The following is a 13452-nucleotide window of genomic DNA, read 5'->3' as shown; positions in this document are numbered from 1 at the left end:
AAAACATGGTCAGGATGTCCGTCCTGTAATAGAACTGTAACAGAAAATGTGTACACTGCAAAAACACATTCTTTAATTCCTGCTCTATGTTGTGCAATAATGGAAAGAAACCTTGCAAATATAGCAGTATTAACACTGTAATGGTATAGGTAAACTTGAAATTAAAAGTTGGGATCATGGCCTGTTTTCTCAGGTATAAGACCAAGGGAGTGAAAAATGATAAAAAATGTTGCATGCTAAAAAGGCTAGCTCAAAAAGTGATATCTTCATGGTTTACACAGGGCAAGACTAAGATTTTAGGATCAAAATTTTCACTCCATTTTGCAAATAAAAGCAAATAAAGCCACAATATAATTCCTTCTTTTCCAGAATCTGCCTAAACTTCAGCAGGACTCTTGAACAGCTGACACTCAGCCTCAAAGTCACAGCCTTGGAGCAGTTCCCTGTAGTGCTCTCTGACGTCTTCATAGAGCGGGATGGAGGCCCTCTGGTCCGTCAGACCGGGGAAAGTCACAGGTTTCTCGTTGAGCAGCGGCTGCAGTCTCAGGTCGCCTCCCCCGCAGTCGTATAACACCAGGACTAAGTTAGCTGCATAGGGTAACATGTGGCTGGTGCGGAAGGAGCGTTGGGTCTGTGTGGCGTAGTTGGTGGATGTCAGGGCATCGCTGTCCTCGAAGAAGCCCAGCAGGGTAAGCAGTGGCAGGAGGGTCTCTGCATGGCCGATCTGGACCGTCACAGCTTCAGTCACCTGCTGGCCTGACCTGACATACAGGAAAATTTGCCAAAATGATTTGGACTATATGTGGCAAGATAAGTTTTCACCATGAGACACAAGTCTGGAAAACATCCACACAAGAGTCAATTCAGCTTGATATCGAACCAATCAGCAGTTTTCTCCCCAACATCGTAGACAACTACTAACCTAAAACTAGGTGTTTTAGATATTAGTGCTGAAACAATTAGTCAGAAAGTTAATTGCCAACAATTTTGATTATCAATTAATAAATTGTAATCATGAAAATAATTGTTGCAACTTAGGTAGATATCACATGAAAAATGTCTATTTCTGCCACGACATTTATTCAGAAACTGGTTTTGGTCAGTAGTTACAGATTGACAATCTAAACAAAGTGCAATTAAAGATGTTTACATGCATTTAACAGGGTAACCGTCCTGTGGTGTCACAGTGGTGTATTTGTGCAGACAAATTTAGAAAAAGGTTCATATTGATGTCTTAGTGAAGGAGAGAACTGTTATCTTCTCCACAGCTTACTTAAATGATCATAAATTGAATCAGGGAAGAGAAACTGTGGACTCATTTTGTCAAATAACTGTAGACGAATACACAAAAACTTCATAGAAACAGCTCCTGCATGAAACATGTACCTACTCTGAGTTGGTAAACAAGGGAGGGCCTACAGCACTCTTTAACTAAAGGGATATGGCTTTAACCAGTGTGTTGGTTATTAAAAGGCTGAATGTTTCAAACAGGAAAGAAATGCCTCTCGCCAAGAGCAACAGCATAAGAACCCAGATCACAGGAAAACCAGATCAAACAATACTTATTTAGTCCATTCCACTCTTTTTGAGGTGTAGAGGCCTGAACAGAGTTTGAGTGTGCCAGTACAACCTGGTGTGTTCACACAGGAGATTAATATCTTTCGATAAACACGTGTTTATGTTTTTTACCAAATTACCAAATCTCATCCTTGTGATGAAGATCCTCATTCAACAGATGTGTTTATACAACTAAAGTTTGTTGCCCTTCCCAAGACTTTTAGCTGAAAACAAAATCACAATTCACATCAACATTAAGATTGAAAAGCTGTAACTCAAAGCCAAATGATTAGATAATTATTTACTAGTGGAGCAAGAACATTGCATTGTTTTGTTTGAGTGTTTAGTACTGCAAGTTGGGTTTGTCAGTACCAGTTCTTGGCACCACTAATGGACATTAATCTTTATGTAATGGCATAAAAATACTTTTGAAACTAGCAATTACTTGCATCACAGATCCGTCTGCCAATTGCTTTCTTGATAAAGTGCTCAGTCTATGCATTGCCAGATAAGAGTAAAAAATGTCAAGAGTTCCCAGAGTTAAGAGTGAGGTCTTAAAAGTCAAAAGAGATATTAGTTTTACAGTGGTTTCAAACAGAGAATAAGAGAGAATTCACACTGTTAACACAGTGGTTTGGTGTCTATGCTTGATACATGACTTAAAGATTAATCAATTATCAAAACTGTTTCCAATTAACTCTCTGTCAGGCGATGTATCGATTAAGTAATTATTTCACTTCTACTTGCTAATACTCACTAGAGTCCTACATCTGTATTCATCCGCGACTGAAAATAGTCCAGAAAGTTTTACATCTTTAGCAGCAACGAATAGTCTCGGGCTAAAAACCAAAGCCAGGGTAAGGATGTTTGAAAGAATTGAGAGACGGACTATCTTATCATTGCTTTTGGTGTTTTTATGGGATTTGTTCACAGTATATATTCAGAGTAAAAATACACACCACCCTCCATTTTTCTGTACTGAAGGGTTTTACTCACTTGCTTGCGTTGGCTGCTTTGTCCAGTCGACTAAACACATCATGGAAGAGAATGCAGCTCGACTTGCTGTTGATGTCATAACCATATCCCCTTTTCCAGAACTGTTTCAGGTCATTTGCATACTCCATAACCTGATGAACCAGAGAGCACAAATCACTACTGGCCTGGATTTGGGATGGGGGCTAAAAATCAGTCCATTGTTTTGTGAGGTAACATTTCATGTTACCCGAGTGCTAGGTCAGCTTGTAACACGAGACACAAAACACTCTTTGTGACATGAGTAACGCCAAACAGCGTCTCAATGAATGAAGACGGCTAAGCAGAGAAAGCATTGCAGGCTACTTGCAGAAAGCTAGCAGATAAGGCAGGAGTCTTTCTCTAACTTGCAAACATTCCCCTTTTTATTAACTGTATTTATTTAACACAGACGGTACAGATGACACAGGAAGAAGTAAGGCAACAGATATATGATGTCTATGTGAAGCTAATTTTCAGCCCTTTCCTTTCAGTCCAGGAATAAAAACAAATATAAATAAAACATATTGCCATACAAAAGTGCCTTTGGTGACATTGTTCCTCACATGATTTGTGTGTCTAAGACTGTTAATGCGGGGTACTTCTACCACAGGCAAACAGGCCTGTTAGTTTGCTTTATCCTGTGTTTTTAGCCTTAAATCTAGCTATTTTTCTTTGTGTTCCTATTTAACTTTTCTTTTCTTATGCACAAAACATTTAAAATTGTACACGTGATAGAAAAGGCACATAAATAAACAGCAGTTTTGACTTAGTCTCTACTTTGACTAAGTCTCTACTTGTGCAGGAAAGCATCATATTGGTCCACATCATGATAAATGATTAAGGTTAACTTATTTTAAAACAAGCACTTCAGGTTACTGACCCTTTAAAAATCTCCTCCAACCCTCACAATGAAATCTTACCTGCATGTTTAATTAACACAGACATTTGGACACACTGGCACATTTAATCTACAATCATTAAACAGATCGTACCTGCGCATCGACCTCATCGAAGAGCCGACACCAGGGAGAGTTCACAGTCTTGATGGCAAACTCATAAGCACACAAGTAGAATGCAGCTTCAGCCATATCTGGAGGAGAAAGGTTGCAGTAAAATGTCAATAAGTACTGAAATCAAACAGGCCAGGTACTCATTAACACAAACACAACAAAAAGCACTTGGCACATCATCATAAAACCTAATCACCATGGTGTGTATTGGTGAATTACTGCACCAGTTTGAGGCCTGTGGCACAAATAAAGCCACCATCAGTCTAATTCAGTACATAGTAATATACAATAAAAATTAGAAAACAGCTCCATCTACTGTGCAAATATGGCCAATGGGATGTTCTGTATATGATTCCCCCCTAATAATGACTACCACTAATAATCTTTTAATGACTACTTGTGTTTGTGTTTATAATGTAATTAGACACTTGAGTAGGTTTTCAGGCTCCGACATAGACTGAAAAGGTTTATTGGCTAACACTTTGTTTTAGGAGGCTCATAGTTTCTGACAATTTCCCGGAAAGGAACTGATTCATTGGGAGGTTCCCAGAAAAATACTGTGTAATTTGATTCAAATGATTGTGAAAATGGAGTTCAATTGATACTCTTTCAGTTAATAGCTCAACTGAACATCCCAAAATGTAAAAATTTGTTGACAGGCAAGCATAAAGTTTTGCATTTATGGAAAATAAAGTTTTCAATAATACAATAATAATGGATACTTTGAAAATCAACAACTATGTATAAACTCAACGCTTTTAAATAAACTCAAGACAGAATCATCTTGCCAATCAGGAGTTGCTCTTTTCTTTTGGGTACCTGTAAGTAAGAGATCTGGAATCCATATTCAGTCTGATGCACACATTTAACAAACTAAGGCTACGTTCACAGTGCAAGACTAAGACAAAACAAAATGCTCAATTATTGTTCAGATCTGAGTTTTTAGATCAGTTGTTCACATTATTTCTTTTAATATGGCCAATGTTGACCATATAGGTCACGGTCCTGAAGTGACCCGTGTGACAGATGTTGATCTAGAGTGACATAAAAGTCAAATGAATTCTGATATGACTGTTCACTGTATCAGATCTGAATGTGGCCCGAATCAAATTTCATGTGATTTGTGCTGTTCACACTATCATGAAAAAAATCTCATATGAGTCACATACAAGCAGAAAAATCCAATTTTGGACCACTTTGGCCTGCTGTCTGTATGGTCGGGGGTAAGGGTTATGGTTGCAAGAGAACCTGTCATGGACATTACACAAATCCACCAAGTTAAGGAAACTTAAGAAGTTCCTGTCCAAGTTGTTTTTGAGCTTTTATAGAGGAGCAAGAGAAAGCATTCTGTGCGTGGCCCAGGACAGAAGGGGTCTGCAGCTGCCAGCAGGTGGTTAAACAAACGCCCAAAACATTATTGGTACCCATCCACCAAGCATGTGTGAAATCTCAGGAATGAGGAAAATTTAAAACAACACCCGCCGCAGCCACAGCTTGTTCACCCTGCTGCCATCCCACAAACAATAGAGAATTATTCGCTGCCGTACCAGCAGACGAACAGAGCAGCTTCTGTCCCCTATGTCCTCTGCACACCACCGTAAAAACAGCGTCTGTGAATCTTATATGTTAGCCCTCTTTCACACATTACTATACCATTATCTACCCCCCCCAGGGGTTGCCTGTAATTGTTAGGACAGCTGAAGATAGACAGGAAGCGGGGAAAGAGAGGGGATATTACATTTTTTCTTCCTTTAGTACAATTTTTCTATTCTTTGTTCTGTCGTATTATTTTTTTTCTATTCTAATTTGAAATGTCTGTTTATGCATTTTCTGTGTGTGTAGCATGAAGAAGGCTACAGCTGAATCAGCATTTCATTCATTATGCAATTTTGTTGTATAATGAAAATAAAGCTGAAAACATTGAACCTTTTTTTTTTTAACCATTTTGAACTTTTTGTTGTTTTTTTTATACTTAAATTAAGGATCTGTGTACTTCACCCGCCACTGACCATCTGTGATTTTTATGTACGAGACATTGAGACGGTCTGCGATCTTCTGCTGGACCCTCCTCATCTCTGGTCCCTGCTTGAACTTGTCCATCTCTGACAGAGCTGAAGGGTTGTTATCAACTTCCTCCACAAACCTGGTGCACTGGTCAAAAAACCTCATGAGGGCATCATTCACCGAATGGTCGAACTCCTTATCTGGGTGGGAAAAGAAAAGAAAAAAAAAAAGGAACAGGTTTTTAATAAAAAATGCATCTTAGTGGTAAACTGATAGTGTGTGTTACCCCATCAGGGTCGTACCTGTAATAGCCCACAGCTCTGTCAGTCCAGCCTTGAAGGACAGTGTGCTGTTGACACACCTGTGCTTTGAGCTGGTTATGAATTGGATGAATCCACCTCGGAGCTTCTCCTCTGAAATCAGTGAGGGGAACAGCTTTGACAACCTGACGGCCAGATGCTTGTGGTCGCTCACACCTTTCTGGACGAGTCGGCCGTCCATGTCCTCAGTGTACCACATCGTCCACTGGGTCTGGATTTCGCGCAGCCAGCTCTCTTTACCTGAGGCGCTGCTCTTCACCAGCTCGTAAAGTTTCTGCATCTTCTTGACGTTTTTGGACGTTGGGTACCTCGTACCGTGTCTTATGATGGCAGTCAGATGGATTTGCCGACATTGTGCAGATGGAGGCTGCAGGACGGATCTGTTCACGGCGAGTATGTCCTCTATGAGATACGGGTTCACTTCCTCGTACCTCCCTTTGGTGGTGAAATATTTGGCGATCGCGGGTATGTTTGGATCCCACTCGGAGTTCACGTCGTTACGAGAACAGCAGGAAAAGCCACTTATGGTGGTGAAATGAACAAAAAGGACTTTCCAAAAAGTAATCCCCATGGTACAGCCTGGTAGCGCGGATGTATGGCCGCTTGCACTCCCCCACCCCACCCCCACCTACCCGAGCCAAAAGTGGGTGACGTCGCCCATGTGGGACTGTCTAACCAATCCGTCACACAGCAGAGTAAAGCCTGCAGCTTTTACATAATAGACCCTGGTGGAGTTTGAACACCTTTGACAACGTATTGCTTGTCCTTGTTTCTAAATAGACTTTTCAGAACTATTAGCATTATTCCTCTATAAGTTGTATCAACATTCGTTGGCTCCACCCCTCACTTTCTAGTAACACCATAAAACATGACCTAAAAGTGGTGGTGTTACTTAAAGATCCCCTACAGACATGTATTCAGACATATATATACCAATAGTTAAGCTGCTAAATATTGACTTCCAAACTATTTGTGATGTCACAAAACATGCTCATAGGCCCGGCCCCTTAAAAATCACATTATCAATGAGCACAGAGAAACTTTCTGCTTTCAGCAGATGAATGTGAAAACATCCTTCTAGTGTCAGACTCTGCACGGACATTATTCTGTACAGTGAAGCTCAAACATCCAACTGTAAGAACAGGAAGATATTTTTGAGCGGGAGGGGGTCTTTAAGTATCAATACGACAGTGTAGAAATACTCAGTTACAAGTAAAAGTCCTGCATACAAGTAAAAGTAAAAGTCCTAGCATCAAAATACCAAAAGTAAAAGTAGTCATTATGCAGAATGTGTTCAGCACTTTAATGTTGCAGCTGGTAAAGGTGGAGCTGATTTATATGCTGCTGGGTAGCTTGTGAATTTCCCCCATCCAGGGATCAATAAAGTCTTATTTTATCCATAATAATATATCATAATTTATTTTTTAATTATATTTTGTATTAATCTGACTCTGCAAAGTAACAAAAGTTATTAAATATAAATATAGTGGAGTAAAAAGTACACTCAGAGTTGTACTTAAGTACAGTATTCAGCAACTATACCTTCAAAGGGACACAAGATAAATCTGAGGGGTCATGAGATGATACATTTTAATCAAATTTTTGCTCTTTTGTGTAAAATATTACTTTTATGTGCCTCATTTTTAAAATTGTAGATCCAGTACTTAGGTAGATGCACTTTCCACCACTGTTGCTCTCTTTTAATCAGTCACTAAAAATTACCCTGGCTGCCTACTACTGCATATTTTAGTCACAATCCTGCCATTTGTTATTGTAAATGATTTGCTGCATAATATAAGTGAGTTTCACTTCAGTATGTACCTAAATAGATTGTTGGGGACTGTAGGGTCTCTGTAAATAATTTTATAAGGAGTTCGGTCTAGACCTGCTCTATTTGGAAAGTGTCCTGAGATAACTTCTGTTATGAATTGGCACTATACAAATAAAATTGAATTGAATTGAATTTTACGTCATTTTTCTGGCCTTACAATGATTTAATCTATTTATAAGTAAGTAAATGTGTGGACTGGTAGCTGGAGAGGTGCCGGTTTCATCTCCTGTGCACTGCCAAGGTGCCCTTGAGCAAGGCAACCTAACCCCAAGAAACTGCTCATGGGGCATCACTCCATACCATAACCCTTCCCCCCGACCATTCATCACCACTGTGTGTGTGTGTATAAAATAAAAAGAGTGAAAATAACAATTTCTCCAATAGGGGATTAATAAAGTATATATCTAAAAAAATATCCACAGACAAGTCAATAGCAAAAGGGAATTCAGTTTTCCTACTCAGAAAGTTATTATCATTAATAACTAAAAGTTATTATCATTAATAACTTTCAATTTATTTACCATAACTATGGAAAGAAACCGAGAGCGATAAATAAACCGATTATTGGCCTGGCTTTTTGTTGCAGCCTTGCTGCTCCTTTTGTTTTGTCACTATTGTATATGTTGTGTCGCTCAACCCACAGCACCATCTGATTGGTGACACATCACAAGTAAAAGCCTATCAACACTGAAGGCTGCTGTGCCACAGATGGGGAAATGGAAATACTCAAGTAAAGTACTAGTGCCTCAAAAGTGTCTTTTAGTACAGTAGCTATTTGAGTAAAATTGGTTCCAAATATCAGTGTCTTTGATTACTAATTATCGGTATCTGTATTGGCCCCGAAAAACATTTTGGTGTGCTTCCTTAAAGTGAGTGTCAAAGTGATTGTGAAGTGAATGTAAAGCATCCATAAAGGAGCATATTGTTTATTGTTTATTGCAAATAAAAGCGAATAAAGCCACACAATAATTCCTTCTTTTCCAGAATCTGCCTAAACTTCAGCAGGACTCTTGAACAGCTGACACTCAGCCTCAAAGTCACAGCCTTGGAGCAGTTCCCTGTAGTGCTCTCTGACGTCTTCATAGAGCGGGATGGAGGCCCTCTGGTCCGTCAGACCGGGGAAAGTCACAGGTTTCTCGTTGAGCAGCGGCTGCAGTCTCAGGTCGCCTCCCCCGCAGTCGTATAACACCAGGACTAAGTTAGCTGCATAGGGTAACATGTGGCTGGTGCGGAAGGAGCGTTGGGTCTGTGTGGCGTAGTTGGTGGATGTCAGGGCATCGCTGTCCTTGAAGAAGCCCAGCAGGGTAAGCAGTGGCAGGAGGGTGTCTGCGTGGCCGATCTGGACCGTCACAGCTTCAGTCACCTGCTGGCCTGACCTGACATTTAGGGCAAACAGGGTTCCGAATTTAACATAACTTCTGCTGTAACACTGAAAGAGCTGAATTTCACAACTGTAACTAAAAGGACACAGATTATGTAGTTTAATAGATTTATATAAACTTGCTAACAAAAAAACAGTCAAGAACAGCAACAAAACAAACAAGATTGAAGGACAAGCAGATAAAACTGATAATTGGAATAATCTATTCCACCGAAGGTTTTTTGATCAAGGTCTTCAGCAATACATTTCTAAAGACTGCAGGCCTCTTACTTGTTCTCATCAGCTGCCTTGTTCAGTCGTCTGAACACGTCATGAAAGAGCGCGCAGCTTGACTTGCTGTTAATATCATAACCGTAGCCCCTTTTCCAGAATTCCCTCAGGTCACTTGCATACTCCATAACCTGTGGGTGCAGTTCAAAGGTAGCCTGTATGTGGGAGGGCTTTAAGCAAAGACTTTTAAAACAAGAATTTCCAAATTTAGCAAGCTGCTAGTTTTGAGTGTTAGGTCAGCTTGTAATACAAGACAAAACACTCTTTAAAAAATATATAATGCCCGAGGGTTTCTCAATGATTTAATATGGCCAAACAGAGAAGTTCATGCACTGTGATTTTTGTTTTGCTTTTGAGTGTGTTTCCTGGAACGAACCACTTAAGTTCATATTCATATTCCTAAAAACAAAGGATAACATAGCAATAGGATAGATGATTTGTCTAATGCTGAGGGTTCCTGAGTACCTCTGACCTGGATTAGGTACAGATGTTTGTTTGCTCTGTCCTGTTTGTGTTGGATTCAATAGTTGGTTCAGTTTCTGTACGATCCTGTGCCCTCGGTTGACCAAAGTGTCGGTCTGATCAAGTAGCTCAATTGCTACTTTGTTGTGACCATATGGCAAAATAAACCCTCGACCTACCTGCCTTACGCTAACCCTGTGTTCTTTCCACCCCTACCTCTCTCCCATCTGTAAAGTCCTAGGAGACTTGCTTGTGATAAATTTGAACAATATTTGCTTATGAATGAAAACATCCTGTCAAACACTTGCTGATAAAAAAAAAAAAAACCCTATAAATAAATAAACTTGTGATGGTGAAAAAACATACAAATCCGGCTGCCAAAGTTGCAGAGTAAAATGTAGATCTGTTTCAGCAGTGTCTAATAGCACTCATTTTCACAGGATATTTTTTAATATGTCACAGTAGGAAAATCAGAGCTGTAAATAATAAAATGAATGATGGCTAAACTCTATTAAGCTGCTCCAGTTTCAGAGTCATGGTGTTGTGCAAGCTGACTCTCTGTCACACAGCCATGACTTACTGAGGCACTTGAATAGAACAGACCCATCATTAATGTAATTAGTAACACCTGTGCTTCACCTACTAAGGCATATTTATACACTGTAATAAATGACTCCATAAATAAATGAACTTGAAACAAGCAGCTCACATTTTGACCAGCAATTATCTCCTGGCTGACTGTAATCAGCCTCATAAACATCATAGCTTAATTAAGGGAAGGATCTGATGCCGCTGCCACATTAAAGCTACACACAGTTGACCACTAATTTCTCCTACCTGTGCATCGTCCTCATCAAAGAGCTGACACCAGGGGGAGTTATCCGCCTTGATTGCAAATTCATAAGCACACAAGTAAAATGCAGCCTCAGTCATATCTGCAGGAGAGAGGTTGGTGTAAAATGCTTAGTGGTCAAATTACATTGAAAACTGCAGCTTTTAAAAACTTGAGATGCCAGAAAAGTGACATCCTCTCGAACTAGACAGTACTTAGAGAGAACACACACACCAACAGCTTGTCTAATGTAGTACAGAAACATTATAGTTGCTCAGTCTTTATCCTAAAACTGAAGTAGGCATGTGATTCTTTTGTTACTGTTTGAAGCCGATATTACTAATTCAAGGCCATAAATGACAAGTTTCACGACAACCTGCTGCAGGAGCCTCAGTACTGCTAAATTAGAAAACAGCTCCACCCAGTGGATACATATAAGCTGACATACAGTATCTAATCAGTATGCACTGAGTCTACAGTCTGGATCAGGCTGTGACACACATTCAGTACTGTAATGTTGATATGTTTGGATTAATGGCAAACTAACTCAAGAATCTGGAATTACTCTTTTCATGAGTAATATCCCTGGATCACATACTGTAAATAGGATCAGTGGTCATTTAAAATACACAGCGTGCAGTTTGGGACCACTGCGAGCATTGATCCAAGGCAAAATACTTCAGACTACATGCACACAACACACTCAACAGCATCCAAAGTAGTGTGTCTGCAGGTATATGACCGTGAGTGATGAGACTGTGCGGGACTCTGAGACGGTCTGCGATCTTCTCCTGGACCCTCCTCATCTCTGGTCCCTGCTTGAACTTGTTCACCTCTACCACAGCTGACATGTTGTTATCAACTTCCTCCACAAACCTGGTGCACTGGTCAAAAAACCTCATGAGAGTATCATTCACCGAATGGTCGAACTCCTTATCTGGGTGGGAAAAAGGAACAGGTTTTATTGAAAGTGCATGTAGGTGGTAATACTAATAATATCATCATCAGGGTCGTACCTGTAATAGCCCACAGCTCTGTCAGTCCAGCCTTGAAGGACAGTGTGCTGTTGACACACCTGTGCTTTGAGCTGGTTATGAATTGGATGAATCCACCTCGGAGCTTCTCCTCCGAAATCAGTGAGGGGAACAGCTTTGACAGCCTGACGGCCAGATGCTTTAGATCGTTCACACCTTTCTGGACGAGTCGGCCATCCATGTCCTCAGTGTACCACATCGTCCACTGGGTCTGGATTTCGCGCAGCCAGCTCTCTTGGCCTGAGGCATTATGCTGGGCTATGTTGTAGAGCTGCTGCATCTCCTTGATGTTTTTGGTTGTTGGATATCTTGTGCCGTGTCTTATTATTGCAGTCAGATACATTTCTTGACATTTTGCAGATGGAGGCTGTAAAATAGACCCGTTTGCAGCAAGTATGTCCTCTGTGAGATATGGGTTCACTTCCTCGTACCTCCCTTTGGTGTTGAAATACTTAGCGATTGCTGGTATATTCGGCTTGTCCTCAGATTTGACATAATTAAGTAACCAGTATGAGATGAGGAGGAAATGAAAGACAGTGAATTTACAAAGAAAAGTCAGCATGATGCACACAAGAAGAGACTTGAAGAGCAGCTGTCCCCAAAACTTTGCCAAACCAAAAACATTTGTGTCAAAAATGGGACTGAGCAAAGTTCAGTCCAGTTTGTTTATCTCAATTTCCTCACAGCAGCATGACCTAAAATGTGCTTGCTATTGACTGACAATGTCAAAAGAAAAAATAAGAATTGAAAATGAAACTATATTTAGATGGCAGATTATAAAGGTATTTTGTGAACCACATGTCTATGAAAATGTAATTGTTGTAAAATTGGTTACAAAGGTCCACTTGGTTAACAATGTTTTAATATCTTCATATCAATATCGTCGTTGTAAAGTTGTTTTATAAGGAGATTGTGTTCTTTCTCTGCTTATCTGCTCTCTGACCACAACTTATTGGTTTGACAACCCTGGTTTGGTAGGTATACAATCACTCACTATCACAGCTCCAGTAGTTTCATTTTGACAGCTTTTAGATTGAAGTGGCACAACGAAACATTTGCCATTTGTTTTGTAGGGTCATGCCCTTCTTTTTGTCATTTGTTTACCCATCCACTCCACATTTTTGACAAGTCACTATGGAGCTTATTTTAATTCTCACTTGTCTGCCTATTATATTTCAGTCAGTTTGGTAGAAATTCTTGTTCTATAGGTGTATATCACTTTCGTCTATTTTCAGTTGTTGCTTCATATATATATATATATATATATATATACAAGAGCAGAGTTTGACACTGGCATTGACTAAAAATCAACTATTCTCATTTAAATGTCAACTTGCAATATAAGATATTATATTATATTATTATATTATATCATATAATTAAGATATATTTTCTTTCTTAATTTCTGTTTACATTCTTCCAATAATTGCTGATTGTTTAACCAGTAATGTATCCAATTCTACATTAGGATTTGTTAATTAGTTTTCAGCTTTGGCAGGGAAATCTGATAATAAAGTGCAGACTCTACAGGAGGTCCCATGTGGCCAGTCAATTCAAAAACCTCAATAAACAAGAGAAATTAAAAGCAAGTCTCAAGTGAAGTGGGAACTGGTAAATGGAAGCAGGTAATGGGGTGATTTGGTCTGTCTGGAGCCAATCAAAAACCTTTTTTGCAGGGTTAGTTGGAGAAAATTCTGTGCAGTGCAGGTTGGAGTGGGGGGAGTCAGGCAATCATGC

At 39.7% G+C, this 13452-nt stretch overlaps 1 protein-coding gene across 3 annotated transcripts; it reads right to left on the bottom strand.

Annotated features, from left to right (window-relative positions):
• Nucleotides 1-51: 51 nt before the first annotated feature.
• minpp1a (multiple inositol-polyphosphate phosphatase 1a) lies at nt 52-12361 on the bottom strand. 3 transcript variants are annotated; one of them, XM_051425744.1, is made up of 5 exons: nt 11698-12347; nt 5591-5785; nt 3564-3661; nt 2554-2684; nt 52-761 (listed from the first exon to the last, which is right to left on the bottom strand). In XM_051425744.1, exons 1-5 carry the CDS (start codon nt 12275-12277, stop codon nt 377-379), a joined length of 1389 nt encoding a protein of 462 aa, XP_051281704.1. In that variant the 5' UTR covers nt 12278-12347; the 3' UTR covers nt 52-376. The 3 variants fall into 3 exon arrangements, with proteins under 3 accessions (XP_051281704.1, XP_051281695.1, XP_051281713.1); XM_051425735.1 differs by lacking the exon at nt 11698-12347 and adding an exon at nt 5888-6537; XM_051425753.1 differs by lacking the exons at nt 52-761; nt 2554-2684; nt 3564-3661; nt 5591-5785 and adding exons at nt 8630-9112; nt 9388-9518; nt 10687-10784; nt 11424-11618 and having other exon boundaries at nt 11698-12361.
• Between the last annotated feature and the right edge of the window lie 1091 nt (nt 12362-13452).

Source organism: Dicentrarchus labrax, unplaced genomic scaffold (assembly GCF_905237075.1).
Source record: "Dicentrarchus labrax unplaced genomic scaffold, dlabrax2021, whole genome shotgun sequence".
Lineage (NCBI taxonomy): Eukaryota > Metazoa > Chordata > Actinopteri > Moronidae > Dicentrarchus > Dicentrarchus labrax.
The sequence above is the reverse complement of the archived record's forward strand: the minus strand, read 5'-3'. Positions and strand labels throughout refer to the sequence as shown.